Source organism: Balaenoptera ricei, chromosome 4 (assembly GCF_028023285.1).
Source record: "Balaenoptera ricei isolate mBalRic1 chromosome 4, mBalRic1.hap2, whole genome shotgun sequence".
NCBI classification, from domain to species: domain Eukaryota; kingdom Metazoa; phylum Chordata; class Mammalia; order Artiodactyla; family Balaenopteridae; genus Balaenoptera; species Balaenoptera ricei.
Genome location: NC_082642.1, coordinates 1786704 through 1805907, shown reverse-complemented (window position 1 = coordinate 1805907; position 19204 = coordinate 1786704). Strand labels below are relative to the sequence as shown.

Sequence of the window (19204 nt, the reverse complement as noted above, 5' to 3'; positions counted from 1 at the left end):
ACATTAATATATGTGAACATGCTGAATAAACATAAAGATTTATACCAATATCTAGTAAATTCTAATTAAAACATTTGTTTAGAGTGAGTTTATTTTCTGATTTAAGGAACTGGCTCATTTTCACGAAACAAAGTTAAGAAGGTAGACTGAAGATACGTATAGAAATTTTATATATTTGTATGGATGCATAAAGTTTTTAAAGTTTAACTCCCAAATTCATTCTACGAAGCCACCATCACCCTGATAACAAAACCAGAAAAAGATATCACAAAGAAAGAAAATGATAGACCAATATCACTGATGTTTGGTAAGGTTGCAGGGTACAAAATTAATGCACAGAAATCTCTGGCATTCCTATACACCAACCACAAAAAATCAGAAAGAGAAATTAAGGAAACACTCCCATTTACCACTGCAACAAAAAGAAGAAAATTCCTAGGAATAAACCTACCTAAGGAGGCAAAAGACCTGTACTCAGAAAACTATAAGACACTGATGAAAGAAATTAAAGATGACATAAACAGATGGAGAAATATACCATGTTCTTGTATTGGAAGAATCAACATTGTGAAAATGACTATAGTACCCAAAGCAAGCTACAGATTCAGTGCAATCCCTGTCAAACTACCAATGGCATTCTTCACAGAATTAGAACAAAAAATCTTACAATTCATATGGAAACACAAAAGACCCTGAATAGCCAAAGCAATCTTAAGAAAAACGGAGCTGGAGGAATCAGGCTCCCCGACTTCAAACTGTACCACAAAGCTACAGTAATCAAGAGAGTATGGTACTGGCACAAAAACAAAAATATAAATCAATGGTACAAGATAGAGTGCCCAGAGATAAACGCATGCACATATGGTCACCTAATTTATGACAAAGGAGGCAAGAACATACAATGGAGAAAAGACAGCCTCTTCAATAAGTGGTGCTGGGAAAACTGGACAGCTACATGTAAAAGAATGAAATTAGAACACTACCTAACACCATACCCAAAAATAAACTCAAAATGGATTAAAGACTTAAATGTAAGACGATACACTATAAAACTCTTAGAGGAAAACATAGGAAAAACACTCTTTGACATAAACCACAGCAAGATCTTTTTTGACCCACCTCCTAGAGTAATAAAAATAAAAACAAAAATTAAAAAATGGGACCTAATTAAACTTAAAAGCTTTTGCACAGCAAAGGAAACCATAAACAAGACAAAAAGACAACCCTCAGAGTGGGAGAAAATATTTGCAGATGAAACAACAGACAAAGGATTAATCTCCAAAATATACAAATAACTCATGGAGCTCAATATCAAAAAAACAAACAATCCAGTTAAAAAATGGGTGGAAGACTTAAATAGACATTTCACCAATGAAGACATACAGATGGCCAAGAGGCACATGAAAAGATGCTCAACATCACTAATTATTAGAGAAATGCAAATCAAAACTACAATGAGGTATCACCTCATACCAGTCAGAATGGCCATTATCAAAAAATCTAGAAACAATAAATGCTGGAAAGCGTATGGTGAAAAGGGAACCCTCCTGCACTGTTGGTGGGAATGTAAATTGATACAACCACTATGGAGAACAGTATGGAGGTTCCTGAAAAAACTAAATATAGAACTGCCATATGACCCAGCAATCCCACTACTGGGCATATACCCTGAGAAAACCATAATTCAAAAAGAGACATGTACCACAATGTTCATTGCAGCACTATTTACAATAGCCAGGACATGGAACCAAACTAAATGTCCATCGACAGATGAATGGATAAAGAAGATGTGGCACGTATATACAATGGAATATTACTCAGCCTTAAAAAGAAACGAAATTGAGTTATTTGTAGTGAGGTGGGTGGACCTAGAGTCTGTCATACAGAGTGAAGTAAGTCAGAAAGAGAAAAACAAATACCATATGCTAATGCATATATATGGAATCTAAAAAAAAAAAAAAGAATGGTATTGATGAACCTAGTTGCAGGGCAGGAATAAAGAGGTAGACACAGAAAATGGACTTGAGGACATGGGGTGGGAGGGCGAAGCTGGGGCGAAGTGAGAGTAGCATGGACATATATACACTACTGAATGTAAAAGTTGGCTGGTGGGCAGCATCAGCATAGCACAGGGAGATCAGCTCGGTGCTTTGCGATGACCTAGAGGGGTGGGATAGGGAGGATGGGAGGGAGGCTCAAGAAGGAGGGGATATGGGGACATGTATATGCATATGGCTGATTCACTTTGTTGTGCAACATCAACTAACACAGTATTGTGAAGCAATTATACTCCAATAAAGATCTATCAAAATTTTTTTTAAAAAGATTTTAAAGTTTACTATTAAAAATATGTTATTAAAACACCTGAACAGATGTAACATGGAAATTTTATAAATTCCAATGTTTAAAATTATTTTCTTCATAGAAGTCAGTTAATCCACCTGTGTAAATTTGTTTTCCACCTTTTCCCAAAAAGAGTACCAACAAGAGCTGTTATTGGGGCTGGGGTTCAGATCTTAGTTCACACACACAGGCTAATGGTGGGTCTCAGATCATTCAAGCCATATGTTCTTTCTGCTTCAGTTTCAGTTCTGCATCCACACATGTGAGACGTGGCTGCCTGAATAATCTTTCTCAGACACTTCTTGAATTCCTCAGTTCAAGACTCTGTGGAAGCCAATTGCCTGCTTGTATTTTCCTGGCTTGAAAGTCATTAAAATGCCTATTAGACACTACCCAGAGTTAACAGATTCTTTACTGGAAGCCTTGCACATGGTTTATCTATTTCAGTTCTACTGGGAGGCCTTAGCAATACTTCTAAGTTCCAGGCCACAAGAGCTAGCTCAGGCAGTCAAGTGTTTCAGAAGTGAGCCATATGATCAAAAATTCATATGTGTGCCAGCGACATAAATTTCCTTTGAAAACATCAGTAAAATTTAGCCTATTAGCTGTTTGAAAATTAGCATGATGTTGGGGGCAGAAAGAGGCCAATAAATTGAGCCTGTCAAAACCTATTAATTCTGTGGGACATCAGAGTAGGGATGAGCTACATATGGTCATCCAAGCAAAGTGGAATAAACAGCTGCATTATTCTTCAGGAGGTGAGTGGCAATGCTAAAAGAATGTGGTTTACTCTATGAAAATATCTGGACACTTAAAATGTACTAATCAGAAGAACACATTATGTCATTCCAGATTTACAGTGTCAAGTTGAAGCACTTGGGCTAAAACTTCAGAAGGCAGTGACTGAGATGGACAACTACAAAGAAAAGCTCATGTAAGATGGTAAACATTAAACAACCTGTAAGAATTTAGAAAGACCCCCATGTGTTCTCTGTGACTCTGGGCAGTAATTTGGATGTGTTGGTATGGTCTACTGCAATTTTTCTCAGCTACTTTTCTGGCCTATATTGAAGGACCTGTAAATATTTTTAAATATATGAAATGTTTCTTTCTCTCAGTAAGAAACTTACCTATCCAGGTATTAAAGCTTTCCCTGATTATTCAAATGTAGTAACTTAATATTCTCTGAACTTTTTGTCTTATTATCTCTTTATTATCTGTCCGGAAGAAACAGCATTGAAGATGTTTCATAAGATTATTGGGATTGACATATATACATTAATATGTATAAAATAGATAACTAATAAGAACCTGCTGTATAATAAATAAATAAATAAATAATCAATTTTAGGTTCAGAAAGACAGTTGAGTATCTTTGAAGTTCTGGAGTGCTTATGCCTTATATAAGTAAGAAAGAAAATATTGGAAAACAAATGATAAGAAAATGCCCTTGTAAAATATCCAGAGTACTATTTCTTTTATTTATTTATATATTTATTGTCTTGTTTATGGTTTCCTTTGCTGTGCAAAAGCTTTTAAGTTTCATTAGGTCCCATTTGTTTATTTTTGTTTTTATTTCCATTACTCTAGGAGGTGAATCAAAAAACATCTTGCTGTGATTTATGTCAAAGAGTGTTCTTCCTATGTTTTCCTCTAAGAGTTTTATAGTGTCCGGTCTTACATTTAGGTCTCTAATCCACTTTGAGTTTCTTTTTGTGTATGGTGTTAGGGAGTGTTCTAATTTCATTCTTTCACATGTAGCTGTCCAGTTTCCCCAGCACCACTTATTGAAGAGACTGTCTTTTCTCCATTGTATATCCTTGCCTCCTTTGTCATAGATGAGTTGACCACAGGTGCGTGGGTTTATCTCTGGGCTTTCTATCTTGTTCCATTGGTCTGTGTTTCTGTTTTTGTGCCAGTACCATATTGTCTTGATTACTATAGCTTTGTAATATAGTCTGAAGTCAGGGAGTCTGATTCCTCCAGCTCCGTTTTATTCCCTCAAGACTGCTTTGGCTATTCAGGGTCTTTTGTGTCCCCATACAGATTTTAAGATTTTTTTGTTCTAGTTCTGTAAAAAATGCCATTGGTAATTTGATAGGGATTGCATTGAATCTGTAGATTGCTTTGGGTAGTACAGTCATTTTCACAATATTGATTCTTCCAATCCAAAAAAATGGTATATCTCTCCATCTGTTGGTATCATCTTTAATTTCTTTCATCAGTGTCTTATAGTTTTCTGCATACAGGTCTTTGGTCTCCCTAGGTAGGTTTATTCCTAGGTATTTTCTTCTTCTTGTTGCAATGGTAAATGGGAGTGTTTCCTTAATTTCTCTTTCAGATTTTTCATCATTAGTGTATAGGAATGCCAGAGATTTCTGAGCATTAATTTTGAATCCTGCAACTTTACCAGATTCATTGATTAGCTCTAGTAGTTTTCTGGTGGCATCTTTAGGATTCTCTATGTATAGTATCATGTCATCTGAAAACAGTGACAGTTTTACTTCTTCTTTTCCAATTTGGATTCCTTTTATTTCTTTTTCTTCTCTGATTGCCGAGGCTAGGACTTTCAAAACTATGTTGAATAATAGTGGTGAGAGTGGACCTCCTTGTCTTGTTCCTCATCTTAGAGGAAATGCTTCCAGTTGTTCACCATTGAGAATGATGTTTGCTGTGGGTTTGTCGTATATGGCCTTTATTATGTTGAGGTAGGTTCCCTCTATGCCCACTTTCTGGAGAGTTTTTATCATAAATGGGTGTTGAATTTTGTCAAAAGCTTTTTCTGCATCTATTGAGATGATCATATGGTTTTTATTCTTCAATTTGTTAATATGGTGTATCACATTGATTGATTTGTGTATATTGAAGAATCCTTGCATCCCTGGGATAAATCCCACTTGATCATGGTGTATAATCCTTTTAATGTGTTCTTGGATTCGGTTTGCTAGTATTTTGTTGAGGATTTTTGCATCATATTCATCAGTGATATTGGTCTGTAATTTTCTTTTTTTGTAGTATCTTTGTCTGGTTTTGGTATCAGGGTGATGGTGGCCTGATAGAATGAGTTTGGGAGTGTTCCTTTCTCCACAATTTTTTGGAAAAGTTTGAGAAGGATGGGTGTTAGCTCTTCTCTAAATGTTTGATAGAATTCACCTGTGGAGCCATCTGGTCCTGGACTTTTGTTTGTTGGAAGAGTTTTAATCACAGTTTCAATTTCATTACTTGTGATTGGTCTGTTCACATTTTCTATTTCTTCCTGGTTCAGTCTTGGAAGGTTATACCTTTCAAAGAATTTGTCCATTTCTTCCAGGTTGTCCATTTTATTGGCATAGAGTTGTTTGTAGTAGTCTCTTAGGATGGTTTGTATTTCTGCGGTGTCTGTTGTAACTTCTCCTTTTTCATTTCTAATTTTATTGATTTGAGTCCTCTCCCTGTTTTTCTTGATGAGTCTGGCCAATGGTTTATCAATTTTGTTTATCTTCTCAAAGAACCAGCTTTTAGTTTTATTGATCTTTGCTATTGTTTTCTTTGTTTCTATTTCATTTATTTCTGCTCTGATCTTTATGATTTCTTTCCTTGTGCTAACTTTGGGTTTTGTTTGTTCTTCTTTCTCTAGTTCCTTTAGGTGTAAGGTTAGATTGTTTATTTGAGACTTTTCTTGTTTCTTGAGTTAGGCTTGTATAGCTATAAACTTCCCTCTTAGAACTGCTTTTGCTGCATGCCATAGGTTTTGGATTGTCATGTTTTCGTTGCCATTTGTCTCTAGGTATTTTTTGATTTCCCCTTTGATTTCTTCAGTGATCTCTTGGTTATTTAGTAATGTATTGTTTAGCCTCCATTTGTTAGTGTTTTTTATGTTTTCTTCCCTATAATTCATTTCTAATCTCATAGCGTTGTGGTCAGAAAAGATGCTTGATATGATTTCAAATTTCTTAAATTTACTGAGGCTTGATTTGTGACCTAAGGTGTGATCTATCCTGGAGAATGTTCCGTGCGCACTTGAGAAGAAAGTGTAATCTGCTGTTTTTGGATGGAATGTCCTATAAATATCAATTAAATCTATCTGGTCTATTGTGTCATTTAAAGCTTCTGTTTCCTTATTTATTTTCATTTTGGATGATCTGTCCATTGGTATAAGTGGGGTGTTAAAGTCTCCTACTATTATTGTGTTACTGTCAATTTCCCCTTTTATGGTTGTTAGCATTTGCCTTATGTATTGAGGTGCTCCTATGTTGAGTGCATAAATATTTATAATTGTTATATCTTCTTCTTGGATTGATCCCTTGATCATTATGTAGTGTCCTTCCTTGTCTCTTGTAACATTCTTTATTTTAAAGTCTGTTTTATCTGATATGAGTATTGCTACTCCAGGTTTCTTTTGATTTCCATTTGCATGGAATATCTTTTTCCATCCCCTCACTTTCAGTCTATGTGTCCCTAGGTCTGAAGTGGGTCTCTTGTAGACAGCATATATATGGGACTTGTTTTTGTATCCATTCAGCAAGCCTGTGTCTTTTGGTTGGAGCATTTAATCTATTCACGTTTAAGGTAATTATCGATATGTATGTTCCTATGACCATTTTCTTAATTGTTTTGGGTTTGTTTTTGTAGGTCCTTTTCTTCTCTTGTGTTTCCCACTTAGAGAAGTTCCTTTAGCATTTGTTGTAGAGCTGGTTTGGTGCTGCTGAATACTCTTAGCTTTTGCTTGTCTGTAAAGTTTTTGATTTCTCCATCGAATCTGAATGAGATCCTTGCCGGGTAGAGTAATCTTGGTTGTAGGTTCTTCCCTTTCATCACTTTAAGTATATCATGCCACTCCCTTCTGGCTTGTAGCGTTTCTGCTGAGCAGTCAGCTGTTAACCTTATGGGAGTTCCCTTGTATGTTATTTGTCATTTCTCTCTTGCTGCTTTCAATAATTTTTCTTTGTCCTTAATTTTTGCCAATTTGATTACTATGTGTCTCGGCGTGTTTCTCCTAGGGTTTATCCTGTATGGGACTCGCTGCGCTTCCTAAAGTTGGGTGACTATTTCCTTTCCCATGTTAGGGAAGTTTTTGACTATAATCTCTTCAAATATTTTCTCTTCTCCTTTCTCTCTCTCTTCTCCTTCTGGGACCCCTATAATGCGAATGTTGTTCCGTTTAATGTTGTCCCAGAGGTCTCTTAGGCTCTCTTCATTTCTTTTCATTCTTTTTTCTTTATTCTGTTCTGCAGCAGTGAATTCCACCATTCTGTCTTCCAGGTCACTTATCCGTTCTTCTGCCTCAGTTATTCTGCTATTGATTCCTTCTAGTGTATTTTTCATTTCAGTTATTGTATTGTTCATCTCTGTTTGTTTGTTCTTTAATTCTTCTAGGTCTTTGTTAAACGTTTCTTGCATCTTCTCGATCTTTGCCTCCATTCTTTTTCTGAGGTCCTGGATCATGTTCACTATCATTATTCTGAATTCTTTTTCTGGAAGGTTGCCTATCTCCCTTCATTAAGTTGTTTTTCTGGAGTTTTATCTTGTTCCTTCATCTGGTACATAGCCCTCTGCCTTTTCATCTTGTCTGTCTTTCTGTGAATGTGGTTTTTGTTCCACAGGCTGCAGGATTGTAGTTCTTCTTGCTTCTGCTGTCTGCCCTCTCTATTTCTTTTAAAAATGATTTTATTTCAGAAATTTCAAAAATGATAATATAAATATAGTACATCTATAATTATAACACTAAAATAGAATTTATGTACTCTTTGAAAAGTAAATAAATTCTTTTACTTTGTGGTGTGTAATCTGGTAGCTTTGGTTTTCAGTTCCTATATTTTAGAAGGATGAACCTCATAAGAAATATAAATACTCAAAATTCTTAGCAACCAAATGTTGTGTTGACCATGGACTATTCCTAAGAACAATGTGTTCAACAAAATTCTTAACAACACAAGGAAGAACAAATTCCAAAAATACTCTATCAAATTAATGTATACTTTGATTATTTGTAGCAAAATAATTTATTTTCAAAATCCAAGAAAAACCAAATATTCATGCTTTATAACACTGTGGTCAACAGTTCAGTAAATAATAGTTCAACTGTCTGTGTATGTTAGTTGGGGTTGAAGGAATAAGTGGGCAAGAGGTCCTAGCATGACTCACTGCACCCAGCAAGAACTTTCTGATGAGAAGATACATGTAAAAAAGAAGCAAGATGGGAATTGCCAGAAAATCATTAATCCCCACCCTCTAGTTACATCAGGGAGGGCTTTGGCCTCATGAATGTCTCATGTGGAGGGCCTGCCTCATCAGGCCACAGCCTATTTGATATTAATACATGCTTTGTGATATTTTTGTTAATTTTTAATATAATTTATAATATGAGTGCTGAGAAATAAGAGTCAGTAGATTGGAGTTGGAGGGAGAAAATACCACTCAGTAAAGTCCATCAAATGAATTACCTGGAGGAAATCACTGTAGAATTGTAGAAATACTGATGCTGTTGTTTCAGTTTATAATAAAACTGGTGCTTCCTACCTGTGTGAGAACTTCTTAAAATGAGAAAATGGGCAGAGCATCCACTTTTAGAAAACTTGATGAAAGATAGAGCCAGTTAAATGGTCTCAGCTGCTGGAGACCTTTCTCTGTGCCGCCTGTACCTAGCTCTTCCATCTCTACTCCGTCTACCCTCCTTCGCTACTAGGATGAAGTTGAGTAGGGCAGGCGTGTAGGATCAGAGCCTGGCACTGCTCAGCGTACTCAGAGCTCAGGAAGTCCCCAGTAGTATGTAAGTACTATTTTATTTATAGGTTAAAACCAAATTTGCAACTTGGCTATTGTTTTATGATAAATTCAGTTTGGAGTCAAAATAATTCACTCAAAATTTTTGACATGCAATTTCTTAATAAATTGGAGATTTGCTCTATATACCCAAACCTGTTTGAACTTCCAGAAATTGGAAGGTGGTGTGAAATCATATTTTTTAAAAAATTTTAATCCTCACTCTTTGTGGGGGCTGGGGTGAGGAATGAGTTTCACCCATCCAGCTTAGGATAATTGTTTTGTTTAAAGATTTTTAAATGTTTGGATATAAGTTTTGTGGGTTTTTACTTAAGGGGAAAAGGCAGTTTTTAAATGGATGAACTTCGGGTTCTGTTTTTCCTAAGATTTATAAGAAAATATTTTCCAAGGTTTATAAGAACTTGTTGTATATTTAAAAATAGAGATTTTATCACTTAGGATTCTTTGAGCTATAAGTAACAGAGGTAGAGTGGTTTCAGGTTTAGTCAATCCAGTGACTCAACAATATCACCAAGGATCTTGATGTTCTTTCTGTCTCTATTCTGCTGCCCTCAGCACTGGCTTCACCCCAAGGCTAAGTCCCCTATGATTATGACATGGCTGCAATTCCAGGTACCACATCCAAATGTAACCACCCCAGAGGCAGGAAGGGCCTGTTTTTCTGGTGTCTCCTTAGAAGTGAGATAAAAATTTCTCAAAAGCCACCAAACAGCCCTCTCCTTACATCTCTTGGCTAGAACCCTTTACATACCCTCTCCTAAATGAATCATTGGCAAGGGGAACAGGACTACCACAGTTAGCTCAGGTCAGGCAGGATTTACCCTGAGAACAGATGATAATGGGGCTCTGATGGCCAGGAAGACAGCTATAGTACATGTCCAGAAGGTAACTAGTAATTTTTACTAGAGGTAGAGTGTTAGTGATGCTCTGAAAATTGATGACATTTTCTACAAATTTATTTGTGTCATAATATCTAGATTAATTTAGGGAAGACCCTCCTGAAGTAATGAAAAATATGGATGCTGTGAAATGCAGCTTTATTACTTTTAAATATTTATGTAGAGAGAGAGAGAGAGAAAGGGAGAAAGAACTAGGAAATAACACTTTTATTTTACATATATGTATATAGGATAAGATAAGTAAATAAGACTAATAAGAAAGGCTGCTATAGAGGGTGAGAAATTTTTAGGAATTCCTGAAAGAGAATACATAGGAAGGACAATAAAAAGGGTCAACTCTGCAGAGGAATAAACTAGAAGAAAACCAATTGTGTGGTGGGCATGTGACGGGCAGGACTTTACTTGGAATCAGTTAACACAAAGAGAAGGGAGTGGGATAAGGCAAATCATCAGAACAGTGGTTCTCAAACTCCAGTCTGCAGGAGAATCCTGGGTAGTTTACTGAAACTGTGTATTACAGTATGACCTCCCTCACAGACCCAATCCCAGGATCAGTTTCTGGGCTCCATTCCCACAGACATTCTGGCTTTAAATTTGGGTTTGGGGTGTCCCTGAGCAATCTGCATTTGTAATGCACTCCCCCCCAACACACACACACATGATTCTGATCCAGGTGATCCAATGAAGCCCACTCTGAGGAATCATATTTGGAACATTTAAGCCACTGGCCCCTCACCAGCCCCACCCCACCCCCAATCAACAGGTCCTGTGTGAAGCAGCATTTGCAAGGCATCTGCACCCGGAATAAAGCAGTGAGTGTGGGGACTGGAGCTGGGGAGCCTGCCAGCTACTGAACCCCAGAGGCCACTGTCCCTACATCCCAAGACAAACCTCCAGTGCCCCCACCATACTCTGCCCCTTCATCACAACCTTCAGAAACAATCTAGGGCAACAATAAACAGCAAAGCAGACAACAAACTAGAATCATAGGCTTAGGATGAACACCCAACCAAAGATTACCAGGTATGTGAGAAAAACCTTCCCCCAACCTTGTTCACATGGCTCTGAATTCACACAGAAAAGCTTTAACACCTAGAGAAATTGTTAAATAGCAAACAGAAGATGTTAAGATAAATTTTTAAAGTTAGGATATACTTCAAAGTATGTCCAGGATTGTAACCATTAAAGAAGAACAGGCTGTTACCAAAAAAAAAGCTATTAGGAATTTTAGAGATTAAAAATATGACTCCAGAAAAATGATTCCATTCATGTTAAAAATGTATATGAATGTACATACAAATATATATGGATTCAAATTCATTGAATAAAAGATTGGTAGGATTACAACAGTTCCTTCTGGAAGTGAGAGTCAGGGGTGTATAGAGACTCTTATTTTACTCTATATCCTTATATATTGCTTAAATAGCTTACAGTGTGAATGTATTCATTTTCACATATGTAATGAAAAGAACAAAATTCACTTTAAATGACTTATAATTTATCAGTTACTAGTGAATATGTCTAAAGTGGTGATATGAAATATACTTTCTAATTTGGGGACCTTTGTAACCTACTTACACTTTAATTTTATTAGCAGCCACCTCCTCCTCATTTAACTAATAATTGTAAGCAATAGTCAGCCATAACCAGCATAAATTTCTTATTTATAAAGCTCTTGACCGAATAACAGCAACATTTTGCACAGTTGAGATGTTCTTGGAACATTATTATTGCCTTCTAAGATATAATGTTCTCCTGATTTTCCTCTTCTGTCATCATTCATGAGAATTTTTTGCCTAGAAAGCAGGTGGCCTGGTGGCAATCCAGTGTCAGAGTACAGATACACTTTCACATGATCCTAGATATAACAGGCTAGGTTTTCTTCATTGACTCATTCAATACAAAATGCTCATGGAGAGGCAGTTATGTGCCATGACTCTTTTGTGTACAAGCACTAGATACTGAAGTAACAAGATTGACAAGCCACAATAGGTAATTCCAGGTAACGTTAAGTGCTGCAAAAATATAAAACAGGCATAAAAGAATGTGAGTGTTGGGGAAGAGTGGTATCCTTTTGACAGAGTGGCATCCCTGGGCAGATGACCTCTGAGTTAAGATCTGAGTAACAGAAAGGAGCTAATAACCTAACATCTGGAAGCAGAGAGATCAAGGACAAAAAATTCTTGGGAGTGAGTTTTACAAGTTAAAGAAACATGAAGGCCAGTTGTGGTAGAAGGAATAACGGCTTCCAAAGATTTTCATGTCCTAATCCCTGAAATCTGTGAGTACATTATCCTATGTGGCAAAAGGGATTTTGCACGTGTTTAAATTAGGGATATAGAGCTGGGGAGATTATGTTGGATTATTCAGGCAGACTCAGTGTTATAACTGCAAAGGTCCTTATAAGATGAAAGCAAGAGGGTCAAAGTCACAAAAGTGGATGTGAGGATGGAAGCAGAGGTTGGAGTGATGTGATTTGAAGATGGAAGAAGGGGCCACAAGCCAAAGAATGCATGTTGTCTCTAGAAGCTAGAAAAGGCAGGAAAACAGATTCTCCTCTACAGCTTCCAGGGGGAACACAGCCCTCAAGACATCTTGATTTTAGGACTTCTTACCTTAGAAATGTAAGATAATAAATTTGTGTTGTTTTAAACCCCTACATTTGTGGTAATTTGTTACAGCAGCAATAAGAAATGAATATACCAGTGTGTCCAAAGCCCAGTGAGGATTCTGGATTTATGCAGAGGGCAGAGGGAAACTATTGGAGGGTTTGGCAATAGAGTGAACTGATTTGATTTGTTTTAAAAGGTTGGCATGGCTGCTGCATGGAGAATGGACTGAAGTGGGAGTACAGGAGCGATCAGGGAGACTAGGTGGGAGGCCCAGTGTTCATGCAAGTGAGAAGTGGCTGGTTTAGTGTAAGGCTGTATTGTGGAGATGGAGAGAAATATATGCCAGGGGTCACTCTCACAGGACTTACCGATGGAGTAGATGTGGCCAGGGAGGAAGAGGACTGGAAAAGAAAGGAAATAATAAAGGATGGGGTTTGGGGCTTTTCAGCCTCAGGTAGACAGTTGAGAGGCAGTAGAGTATAGTGACTAACAGCCTGGAAGCCAAATCCAGACTGCTGGGGCAGTACTACTTAGCAGTATGTCACCTTGGGCATGTTACTTACCTCTCTGTTTTCAGTTTCCTCAACTGTAACAAGGACTGAGTAAGGGCTGGTTTGAGGTTCGTGTGAGATATATAAGTTGTTACCTATTAGTATCATTATGTGTTGGTGCCATTTAATGAAGTGGGAAAATCTGTAAAAGAAATAGATATGGGGGTGAGAGAAATACAAAACAATGCTTTTGATCTGTTAGATTTGAGATGCCTTTTGGACAGCAAAGTAGAAATATCAAGGAGGCAGTTTAAGAATGGCTATTTCACATAAAGAAGTGGAATGGTATGACCCTTGCCTTTCAAATTAGAGGAAAATATCCAACTACTCTGTCTTATTTCCTTTGCTTTGATTGGCAGGAGCAGCAGGGGCCTTTCTGAAGGCTTATTCAGAGCAGTTGAAGAGAAAGGATTAACACTATTTGCTGAGGGTAAAAGAAGGAATGCAGTGTTTAAGGAGATGTAGGCATTCTTTCTATTCCTTCCAATTCCTCCCATCCTAATGAAGGGGAAGATAACAGTTGGGCAGTGAAGGGCAGACCATAAAAAGAGTGGCTTAACCGGCATGGGGGTGGGAGATGACCATAGTGAGGGGAGTTCTTGGGATGGTAGACTGCCCAGGGAGCTTTTTTTTTTTAATTGCAGCCAAAATTTATTGTCCACATAGTAAAATAACCACTTAAAGGTGTTCTGCTGCCCCTGACTCTAGATTTGGAAAAGTGTGTATAAGAGTCTGAACATAGAGTGAAAGTTGTGGCTGGGGCTGCTGAATCTCAAAGCATTTCTAAAAGGAACGTTGTTGTTTGATTTAAAAGTAAATGTATAAAACTTGGCAAATACAGAAATCCACAAAAAAGAACATCGTCTTTATATTTTGATATCCTTATAGTCCATTTTTCTAAGTCATGCATATTTTAAACATATTTTCACTTAGTAATATATCCTGGATATTTTCCCATGTCATTACGTGATATATTTATAGTTATCAAATAGCTATGTAGTATTCTAATCTGTGGATGAATCATAACTTATTTTCTAATCCCCTGTATTTTAAAATTTCCAAATTTTTCACTTTTATAAGCAAGGTATTTTGAAATTCATAGAGATAAATCTTTCTATTCACATGCAGTTATTTCCTTAGGATAATTTTTGCTAGACTCAAACTTGCATATTTTTAAGACTTTTAATTCATAATGACTCTACCTTGCAATAAGATTTTATTGACTTATAATCTCAGTAGTGTTTGTAAATACCTATTTCTCCACTTCCTAGCTAATACTGGGTAGTATAATTCAGAAAAAAAAAAAATCCTAGTTTGATGAAAAATTGTACCCCTGCATCTTTGGCTCTTTGTATTCTTTCCTTTGTGACTCACCTGAGTACAACCTTTGCTCACTTTTTAATGGCATGTTACTCTTTTCCTTATTCTTTATTTTCTAATGTTTTACTTGGAAATAATTACAAAACTTACAAACTTACAAAAAGTTGTGAACATGATGATAGTACAAAGAGCACACAAATAGGCTTTACCCAGATTCATCTATTATTAATGTGTTTTTTTTTTGGTTTTTTAATTATTTATTTATTTATTTATTTATTTATTTTTGGCTGTGTTGGGTCTTCGTTTCTGTGCGAGGGCTTCCTCTAGTTGCGGCAAGCAGGGGCCACTCTTCATCGCCGTGCGTGGGCCTCTCACTATCGCGGCCTCTCTTGTTGCGGAGCACAGGCTCCAGACACACAGGCTCAGTAGTTGTGGCTCACGGGCCTAGTTGCTCCGTGGCATGTGGGATCTTCCCAGACCAGGGCTCGAACCCGTGTCCCCTGCATTGGCAGGCAGATTCTCAACCACTGCGCCACCAGGGAAGCCCCTATTATTAATGTTTTAACCCATTTGTTTTTTTCCCTTACCCCTACCCCTGTCCCCTCAACCTTTTCTCTCTCTCTCTCTCTCTCTCTCTCTCTCTCTCCCCTTGAAACCCACACACAAATTTTCCTGCACCATTTGAGGATAAGTTACATACAACACGACCCTTTACTTCTAAATAGTTTAGCCTGCCTTTCCTCAGGACAGTGATACTTCATATAACCAGGAGGGTAATCAATGTTATAATTTTACATACAATAATTACATTAATAATATTCTAATCTAGCATCCATATTCTAATTTTCTGAGTGGGCCTTTATAGCATTTTCTCCTCTAGCACATAGTCCAGGTAGGGTCAGCCTACTTGGTATGTCTCTTTAGCCTCCTTAAATCTGGAATATTTCCAGTCCGTCTTTGTCTTTTTATGACATGGACATTTTTGAAGAATGCAGAACCCCTCATACTTTTTTAAATAAAAATTTTTTCATTTTGTATTTTTCTGGTTTCCTCTTGATTGGATTAAGGATATGTACTCTCAGCCAGAAAACCACATAGGTGAGAACGAGCACTTCTCAGAGCACCACATCTGGAGGCACATGATCATCTGCCTCTCATCTGGTGATGTTAATTTTGATCACCTGGTCAAGGTATTGCTCAGTTTTTCCACTGTATTATTACTGAGGGGGTTTGTTCCCTTTCAACCAGTAAGCAGTCTATAAGAGACACTTTAGGTACATACACATGCTCTGCTTTTCATCAACACTTATCCCTAGATACAGCATCCATTAATGGTTTTTGCCTCACCTAATCTTTATGACAGTCATTGCTAGATGATGATTTTTCCAACTCCAAGTCTCCCTGACCATTTATTAGTAAGCCCTCAGCATTCTACTTTAGATAGGAGCCTCCCTTCTTCCCATTATTTATTTCCTTATTGGTATGGATTCATGAACTCCTGTTTTGTTCAATGGCGTATAATTCATTATTGTACTTAATTATTTTGGCACACAAATTGTTCTAAGCTTAGCCACTGGGGGCCACTTCCGGCTGGCTCTTAATGACGTTGGAACATGATCCCGTCCTCTTTTATAAGCACTTCCTTACTTTCTGTATAACAAACTGTTTCAGGCATAGCTACTCTGCCCCAGCCTTGGAATCACCCATTTCTCTGAGGAGTCCTTGTTCCTTTGAATGGGAATGGTATTAGAGACCAGTATCTAGGCTCTAAGTATACTCATGTGCTGCTTGATTACGGTGATGGTTTCATGGGTTTGTATGTCAAATCTGTCAAATTGTGGGCAGTTTATTGTATGTTAGTATAATACTTAAAGCTATTTTACAAAAAGTGGATAATAAAGGAAACAACATGTTTTAAAAAAACATTTTTTCATAAAAGAAAAAGTAGAACTAAAGTATAGTGTTTAGGGATAAAACTTGGGCAATACAACTCCAAAGAAAATCAGTGATTACCATAAAATTCATGAGAATGATCAATTTAGGGAGGAAGGAGTTGGCTATTATTAGGCCCAGGACATGAAGCTTCTAGGCTAGCTGATTAGGTTTTATTTTTTTACCTGGATGGTAGTTGCAAGAGTTTCTTCCTTGTAATAATTCGTTATATAATTGTTTACGTAATTTTCTGTAGCTTACAATTTTATCATTGTAAGCTAGAAAAGAAAATAAATTAATAAAAATAAATGCTGTTCATATTCATGATATAAATAAATTATTGTTTATTAGGAATTAAAGTTATTCTGCAAGTAGGGCAAACCCATTAAGAATCTAACATTTTTTGTACATTTATAAACTTATTAAAATAGCTTTCAAAGCTATTTTAAGGTACATTCATATAATGAATTATTAATGAGAAGTCTATACAAACAAACTGGAATATTAATCTTTCTTAATATGTTAACTTTTTGAGTATTGTTACAAAACCCAATCATATAAGATCAAGACAAATGTCTATTTCAGTTTTAGAATTTCCATTTCATTCTTTTTAATGGTTTCTGTTTCTCTGCTGAAGTTTTTTATCTTTTCACGAGTTAAAGTAGATTTTCCTTTATGTCTTTGAGCAAGTTATAACTGTGCCTTCAGAAATCCTTGTCTGCTAATTTCAGTATCCGGGTCATCTCAGAGTCAGTCCCTATTAACTGTCTTTTCTCTTTAGAATAGGTCATGCTTTTCTGTGTCTTCCTATGTTGAGTAATTTTTTTATATTCTGGACATTGTGAATGTTATGTTATGGAAATTCTAGATTCTGTTATATTTCTCTAAATACTGTTGGTGGTGGTGGTGGTGGTAGGAGTGGTGTTGCTTTAAGCAGGCAATTAATTTGGTTGGCCTCAAAATGCAAACTCTGTCTCTATGGCAACAGCTCAAATCTCAGTTCAGTTCTTTCATCTTTAACTAGGCTGCTTGGAGTCTGCCCAGGGCACCTGTAGTTCAGGGCTCAGCCAGACATATGGGCAGAGTTTATATGCAGTATTTGGGATTCCCTCCCACTGGCTCACTCCCATTTGGGGTTCACTTTTCACTTTCCTGCAGCTGTGGTTGTCCCCAAACACTGTCTTGTAGTTCTTCAAGCCAGAATGACTGTGAGTTTTCTACCAGTTTTCTATCAGAATTTTGGTTCTGTATGGTGCAGACTGGGGCCTGCCCTCAGGTTTAAAATCATTAAAAAAACAACAACAACAAAAAACCCTGACCCCATGGCTGTCACCTCATTCTCAGTGTCAATGTTCCTCCAGAATCTTCCTGCTTTTGGTCACTTTCACATAGGGGTATTTTCTTTTGTTTGCTTTTTAAATGTTGTCTAAAGCTTAGACATTTTATTTAAATGCAGATCAGTCTGATAGGAGATTACTTGGCCATTATAGAAGTGGACTGAATATTTATTTCTTTAAAGAAATAATAATATGAAGATGCTAAGAAATTTTTTTATGGATGAGTAAAATAATGATATGGAAAAGCACATATAATTGGACTAACAGATTAGGTTATTTTTTGGCAAACAAAAACCCTTTGACTATATATTTCTAATTTCAAGGAAATCTGCGTATGTAACCACAAATAGAATATAAAGATAGGAAAAGTAATAAAGAAAAAACCTGTTCTTAAAAAAGGGAAAAAAATTACACTTCAACTATTTTGAAATAAAATATTTGAACCTCTTTTGTATTATTTTAGGAATAAATCTAATGAAGCTGATGAGTGTCAAAGAGAACTTAGAAAACTGAAGTTCGAATACATTATTTCTGAGTCACGGTATACACTGCAAATTTTTTATTTAATAGTTTTGGTAATTGAATTTGAAACCATATTTTAAATAACATTTAAAATGTACTTAGCTTTTCTTATTGTATTGTTTACATAGACAATACCTAATTCAAGTTTATAATATATTGAAACTATTCATTGATTTTGCCTTTGCCTGGATGGGAAAAATTTTAAATCGCAGAACTATTCATTTACATAACGTTCTTATTTTAAAAATTAAAGTTATACTCTTTAGTTTTAAATGAGATATTTATATATCTTTGATAAACATAAAAATATAGTATTTAATGCATATTGATTGTTTTCTTTTCTTATTCCATTTTAGGCACACCAGATTGCTTAAAGAAAAGGAAGACTCTTTAATGACTTGTCAACAAATATATAAAACTTTACAGGAAGAACTGACTGCAAAAGAAAGGCAAGAAGCTAACTTAAAAAGAAGAATTAATCTTGCAGAAAATGAACTGGAAATAAACAAAACTCTTCTGAATCAGACAAAGCAAGAGGTTGTAACATTGAAAAGTGAAAGGTACAGTCAAGAATAATTTCTTCCAAATATATTTTATGTTTAAGTCAGTATTCCATATATATTTGAAACATCAAGGTCCTATATATTTTGATAACAGTGAAATCACAGGATTAAAGATATATTTCACCTGAAAGGTCATCGCATCCCACCACCTCATTTTACAAGTGATTAAACTGAATCCCAAATTGGTTAAATGACTTGCTTAACATCACACAGTTAGTGCAAGTAGAGATGGAACCCACATGGCATTTGGTGTTAGATTTTTGTTGAAAAAAATCAAAAAGATCATGTGTGGTACTTATACTGCTGAGCTTTACCTCAGCCAATAATTGGTGGATTCTATCATTTTCCAATAGAAAAACATCT

At 36.3% G+C, this 19204-nt stretch overlaps 1 protein-coding gene across 1 annotated transcript in view; it reads left to right on the top strand.

The window, feature by feature from the left end:
- The window catches only part of LEKR1 (leucine, glutamate and lysine rich 1), a 267875-nt gene that overhangs the window by 181628 nt on the left and 67043 nt on the right, over positions 1-19204 (top strand). The window contains exons 9-11 of the mRNA XM_059920059.1: positions 3196-3277; positions 18220-18297; positions 18635-18838. Coding sequence (XP_059776042.1) covers positions 3196-3277; positions 18220-18297; positions 18635-18838 — 364 coding nt within the window. The remainder of the gene's footprint in view (positions 1-3195; positions 3278-18219; positions 18298-18634; positions 18839-19204) is intronic.